We start from the raw sequence: 7,132 nt of genomic DNA on the forward strand, positions 1-7,132 counted from the left end.
TTCTCACTGTTGATTTTTTTTTCATTTTTGCATTTATTTGTGGTTATTATTATTATTATTATTATTATTATTATTATTATTATTATTATTATTATTGTTATTATTATTATTGTTGTTGTTGTTGTTGTTGTTGTTGTTGTTGTTGTTGTTGTTGTTGTTGTTGTTGTTGTTGTATTTTCGCCCCCAGGCCCTGAAGTGGGTCAGTGACCTGTGCCCGCGTAAAACAATAACAACACCATTCACAACTCATCAAATTTTAACATAAATCAAATTCTATTAACCGGGGAATTTAACTTAAATATATATTAGTATTAAATTAAATTAACACTGGTGGAGTTTAATTTAATTACTAACCAGTGTTGAGATTGTCTGTCTGTCTGTTTTTGTCTGTCTAACTATTTAATTATCTGTCTATCTGTCTATCTATCTAATTATCTGTCTGTCTGATTGTCTGTCTATCTAATTATCTGTCCGTCTGTGTGTCTGTCTTCCTACGGTATGTATGTATGTATGTATGTATGTATGTATGTATGTATGTATGTATGTATAAACAAGTACACTATTTCCACACTCTGGGGAGAGAGAGAGAGAGGATGTTATTTTGACGCTGACTTTTAACCTTGGTATTTTAACAGGAGACAAGTATACTTATGTTTTGATATGTCATTTATTACTGTAATTTTTAACATAATTTACCCCTTGAGTATGATGATTTAACCCCTTGAGTATGATGATTTAACCCCTTGAGTATGATGATTTAACCCCTTGAGTATGATGATTTAACCCCTTGAGTATGATGATTTAACCCCTTGAGTATGATAATTTAACCCCTTGAGTATAATGATTTAACCCCTTGAGTATGATGATTTAACCCCTTGAGTATGATGATTTAACCCCTTGAGTATGATGATTTAACCCCTTGAGTATGATAATTTAACCCCGAGAGTATGATGATTTAACCATGACAGTGTAGGTATATAAACAATGTACCTAGACAGTTCAGGTATAAACAAAATTTAGATAGACAGACAGACACAGAGACAGACAGACACACAGACAGACATACACAGACAGACAGACAGACATACACAGACAGACACACAGACACACTTACCTTGAATGCTGTGAACCATACCAAGGATTCAACTTTATAGGCCAAACACAAGGTTGACCACCATCAGCAACCACCCAGGCTTCACCATCACCTTCCGTCATCCCATCACCACCTTCCGTCCCTTCCTTTCCCATATCTATCCCTCCCGTCAACACCCTATCCTCCATCTTAACCGAGAAGGGAGGTTCCATCACAGAGTCTGGGGTACTAAATGAGTAAAATGAATTGTGTTGAATTTCAGGATTTTGCATTGCCTGGGTGTTGGATAGGACTGTGGGTGGTGTTCTTGGGGATGATGGTAGGACTCCACACGATATAGCCGGGGATGTTGGTAGGACTCCAGGAGGCTCAGAAGGCAAGGCATCAGTACCCATTACCTCTTCTTCATAAGGTGGGTGATATTGAGCACTGACCTCGCAATATCTGCCGGGAATATTACCACCCTCCGGTACGCCATTATCCGGAGGCGAGTGTTCCAGTGACACGGGAGAATATAAGAAGGTGTACCACGGCTGCTCTGAGTCGGTCCATTCTTCAAGACCAGCCATACCTGTACATGTCATTGGTCTACCTGGAAAGTGGTCTTGTGTGCTTCTGTTGCTTCCGCTGCTGCCTGGAATCTGGTCTTCCGAAATGCAGTTGCCTGGAATCTGTGCTTCTGAAATGCTTCTATCTGGAATCTGGTCTCCCGAAATGCAGCTGCCTGGAATCTGGTCTTCCGAAATGCAGCTGCCTGGAATCTGGTCTTCCAAAATGCAGCTGCCTGGAATCTGGTCTTCCGAAATGCAGCTGCCTGGAATCTGGTCTTCCAAAATGCAGCTGCCTGGAACTTGGGAATCCAGTAACTTACATCCTGTGGTCCCAACCTGTTGATCTTTCGGTCTTTTAAGTATGACCGTAACGCACTGACCAGAAACCTCTTCAGTGGACGTGGAGGGTGTAGAAGGCCCAGTGGGTGTATCCTGCGAGGGTGTAGAGGGCGTAGTTATCGTGGCTAAGGTGTCCTCAGTGGGTGTACTGGATTGGCTCACTTGAATGGACATGATCAGGTTCCAACTCACTCACTGACTCAAACCATCTCATAGGTTAGGTAAAGTTAGGTTAGGGTTAGGATAGTGTTCGATTAGGTTAATGTTAGGATACGTGAGGTTAGTGTTAGGTTAGTGTTAGATTAGTGTAAGGTTAGGATACGTTAGGTTAGTGTTAGGTTATGCGTCGACAACCTCAGATGGGACAAAAAAAAAACAAAAACGAATCGTGGTGCGGACAGAGAGAAGAGGAGAGAGAATGTTGATGGGCACAGGGTCACGTTGGCACTGTCGTTGGCACTAAGAGATCACCACAGGAAGAGCAAAAGAGGCGGGGTTTAGAGGGGGGGAGAGGAGGGGAAGGGGGGTAGGGCTAGAGGAGGAGGAGAGGGGAGGGTGAAAGGAGGATCTGACAACAAAAGAGCATCGCGTGGCACTGAGAAGCAGGAGAAGGAAGAGGCATAGTAAAATGGGGAGGATGAAGACAAGCCTTAAAATGGTTAAATCATCATACTCAAGGGTTAAATCATCGTACTCAAGGGTTAAATCACCATACTCAAGGGTTAAATCATCATACTCAGGGGTTAAATCATCATACTCAGGGTTAAATCACAATACTCAGGGGTTAAATCATCATACTCAAAGGGTTAAGTCATCACTCAGGGTTAAATCATCATACTCAAGGGTTAAATCATCATACTCAAGGGTTAAATCATCATACTTAAGGGTTAAATCATCATACTCAAGGGTTAAATCATCATACTCAAGGGTTAAATCATCATACTCAAGGGTTAAATCATCATACTCAAGGGTTAAATCATCATACTCAAGGGTTAAATTATCTCAAGGGTTAAATCATCATACTCAAGGGTTAAATCATCATACTCAAGGGTTAAATCATCATACTCAAGGGTTAAATCATCATACTCAAGGGTTAAATCATCATACTCAAGGGTTAAATAATCATACTCAGGGATTAAATCATTATACTCAAGGGTTAAATCATCATACTCAAGGGTTAAATCATCATACTCAAGGGTTAAATCATCATACTCAAGGGTTAAATCATCATACTCAAGGGTTAAATCATCATACTCAAGGGTTAAATCATCATACTCAAGGGTTAAATCATCATACTCAAGGGGTTAAATCATCATACTCAAGGGGTTAAGTCATCATACAAATTCTCTCTTTCACACACACACACACACACACACACACACACACACACACACACACACACACACACACGCCTTATCTCTCCCCCTCAGACCTATTTCCGCTTGACCAACAAACACACAATCTGTAGTGACAAAGACTTCAAAAACGCAATGATTCCAACACCATACAGAAAATATACCATGTTTTAATATGTGTGTGTGTGTGTGTGTGTGTGTGTGTGTGTGTGTGTGTAGAGAACAGCGTCGTGACCTGTACATGGCCTTCATCGACCTAACCAAGGCCTTCGACTCGGTCAACAGGGAAGCCCTCTGGTGGACCCTCAGCCGTCCTTGCTGCCCACCAAAATTCATCTCTGCTCGATATACTGTACATGCACCTTTGTAGATAATTTCAGCTCCCTACAGCTGAAGACACGGTTTCAGAGTCTGCCAAAGGCTTGAGATTCACATCTGATCCGGTGCTGAATCTCTTCATCGATGTCCGCGGTGGTGGACAGGTGGCAGGTTGAGAGAGAATCTGAATCTTACGTACATTCACCTCAAGGCTGAAGTGTGTGTACGCATCTGTGTAGGTGTTCAGGATCTCCTGTAGGTTGTGTTCAGTGTGAGCGACAAGGGTGAGGTCGTCTGCATACTGAAGTTCAGTAATGGAAGCTGCCGACACCTTTGTTCTTGCCAGGAGTCGTCTTATGTTGAAAAGATCCTTCACCCGGTACTTTATGTCCACCCCGCCGGCTAAATTGACCCTGGCAAGAGTAAAGAAGGCAGCCAAGAAAATGGAAAAGAGAGTTGGTGCCAGTACACACCCTTGTTTAACCCCCGTTTGGATGGAGAAGAACTCTCACTGGGTACCATTGTGCAGGACATCGTGGAGTTGCCTCACAATAATGGTCCTCCCCACCCTGCTACATGGCAGTGAGACATGGGTCACATACAGGAGGCACCTCAAGGCACTTGAAATCTTTCACCAACGTAGTCTACATTCCATCCTCCAAGTTCGCTGGGAAGACAACAGAACAAATGCCAGTATTCTCGCTGACACCAACTGTAGGAGCATCGAGGCTACCATTATCCACGAACAACTACACTGGACTGGCCATGTTACTCGCATGGACGACAGTTGACTGCCAAAGCAGCTACTTTACAGTCACCTAACGAATAGTAAACGTAACGCCGGCGGGCAACTGAAAAGGTATAAGGATAGTCTTAAGACAAACCTGAAGAAGTGGCAAATCGACCCCCCCACCTGGGAGACGATTACTCCACACCGTAACGTTTGGAGGAGCACCACACGAGAAGGTGTCAATACTTTCGAGTTAGCCCGACTGCAAACCGAGGCAGACAAGCGCCAACGCCGGAAAAACGCTGCCGCCGCCCCTCCCGCACTAGATGTAGCCCTCCACACGTGCAACATCTGTGACCGACCCTGCCGGTCCCGTATCGGCCTCTTTAGTCACCTCAGAACTCACCAACCTAGGTGACATCCCTAATAACTCATATCATTGTCTCATAGCTGGATGATCGTCATACTCGATTACCAGTGACAGTAAAGTAGTAATAAGTAAGAATACCCGGCATCAGTATTCCTACACGAGACGATAGATAACAGGATAACACACCAGTACTTAAGATAACGTATTGAGAGATACAGCAATTACAGAAATTATCGTCAAAGGAAAGTAGTCAGCTTGAAAGGGAATTCATAGTCCCAGAAAGCATGAAACCAGCTTTATACACATCTAGCCTCTCAAGATTCAGGTACAAGGCATTACAGGCAAGATTTTGATGTGGATACCAATTTCCTCAAATACTAGTAACAAGCCCCAATGGAAAGAGATCTCTAAGTGACGTTACAACCTGAAAGTTCTCTCACTACCAGTAAGGAACAATATTAAATCTAGAAATCTTTGGTAGTGTTGATTGCAATTTTGTTATCATTCGTGAGTCAGCAGATGTAGTAAGATAACTCCGCCAGGGTCAGGGTACTATGTATGATAACTGATGAATGTGGTTATTTTTTATAATTAAATGCGGTACAAAATTGGATAAATATGATGACGATAATAATAATAATAATAAATAAATAACAATAATAATAAAACAGCAAATGTAGGGAAAAAATACAAAGGGAAAAGTTTTACCGAGTATACTTTTCAAGCCTACCGCCCCAACCCCCCCTCACCCACTTAGAAAATTCCTGGATTCGCCGTTATATATATCAGCTAATCCATCACCACAAAAAACGCCCTTTATATCACTTAAAAGACAGATATACAGAGTGGCAGAGACATACAAAATAAACTTAAAGGAATTCATATAGTCAATTGCTCCTTTATATGCACCAAAAATTTTAATGGTTTTAAATACGGGAAATATTATTATTATTTTATTATTGTTGTTATTGTTATTATTATTATTACTGTTGCTTAAATATTATCACTGCCCAATTACCACTATAATTTTTACCACCGAACAAAGCAATTATTAAGTGCTTCCGGGATCCGCCCTCAAGATAAATATTCAGTAAACCGTCAATATATTCATTAATTAATCCGTTCTGTGTTGTTCGATCACTTTAAACATTTTATTTATGTTCTGTTTACAAGATTAGTAATTTGGCGGTCTGTTCAGTAGCTGGGTTATGGTTGGTCGGGCTAGAAGGAGGGAGAGAGAGAAAGAGAGAGAACACATATTTAGAGATAGTTGCCGGAAATTCATCATTATTGGCCAATCACAACCTTCGTTACCAACCAATGACAACCTCTGATACCAAGTGACATGTGAGGGAGATTGTGGTATAACACACACACAACCACGTCACCATCAACCATACCAAGACCATGGTTATGCACATAAACCTCTCCTCCGACATTGTCCCACCTCCTTCCGTTACTCTAGGTCCCAACACACTCCAGGTTGTAGATTACACTAAGCTCCTCGGCGTCACCATAGACAACTAACTAAATCGGAAACCACACGTCAGTGAAGTTGTCAAATCCTCCAGTTTCCGTCTCCACCTCCTCCGCCGACTCAAGTCCCTCGGAGTTCCTGCCCCCGAGCTCCTCAGCGTTTACACAACATTCATACTTCCCAAGCTCACCTATGCCTCCCCCACCTGGTCTTCCTCCCTAAATGCCACACAACGTAAACACCGAGAAAAAGTGCAAAAGAGGGCATGCAAGATTATTCTCTCCCCTTCCTACTCCAGAAGCGCTCAACACACTGACCCACTCAGCTCTCACTGACCATCACCACGACCTCATCTGCAAATTTGGTAAGAAGCTTCTACACCATCCTCGACACCGGCTCCTACTACCACCTGAGATCCCTAGCCCGATAATTGCACGAGCACGAACTGATCGCTATAAGAACAGCCCAGTCCCAACCATTGTAAAAATTATCAATAACTTGTAATCAATCAGTGTATTCACTCCCAGTAAACACTACTCCTTACACTGTCACTATGTTGAAATGCCCTGTAGTATGACCTTCTCCCATCTAGTTATTATATGTCTTATTTGTGTCACTTATGTTACTTGTATATTATTTGTAATTCGTAACCCATTCCCCAAATATGTAACTGTATATTTTCAGCCTTCTGGCTGCCAAGCTCTTTCAATAACCCGTTAATTATTATTATTATTATTATTATTATACACACACACACACACGAGCACACACTACACACACAAAACTACACACACACACACACACACTACACACACACACACACACACACACACACACACACACACACACTACACACCATTACACACACACACACACACACACACACACACACTACACAC

At 42.1% G+C, this 7,132-nt stretch overlaps 1 protein-coding gene across 1 annotated transcript in view; it reads right to left on the reverse strand.

The window, feature by feature from the left end:
* LOC121873731 (nuclear hormone receptor HR96-like) overlaps positions 1-2,226 on the reverse strand; it is a 22,417-nt gene extending 20,191 nt beyond the window's left edge. The window contains 1 exon segment of the mRNA XM_042377437.1: positions 1,115-2,226. Within this exon segment, the coding sequence (XP_042233371.1) occupies positions 1,115-2,157 (1,043 nt within the window). The 5' untranslated portion in view covers positions 2,158-2,226.
* Positions 2,227-7,132: the final 4,906 nt, after the last annotated feature.

This window comes from Homarus americanus, unplaced genomic scaffold, assembly GCF_018991925.1.
Source record: "Homarus americanus isolate GMGI-L3 unplaced genomic scaffold, GMGI_Hamer_2.0 scaffold25081, whole genome shotgun sequence".
NCBI classification, from domain to species: domain Eukaryota; kingdom Metazoa; phylum Arthropoda; class Malacostraca; order Decapoda; family Nephropidae; genus Homarus; species Homarus americanus.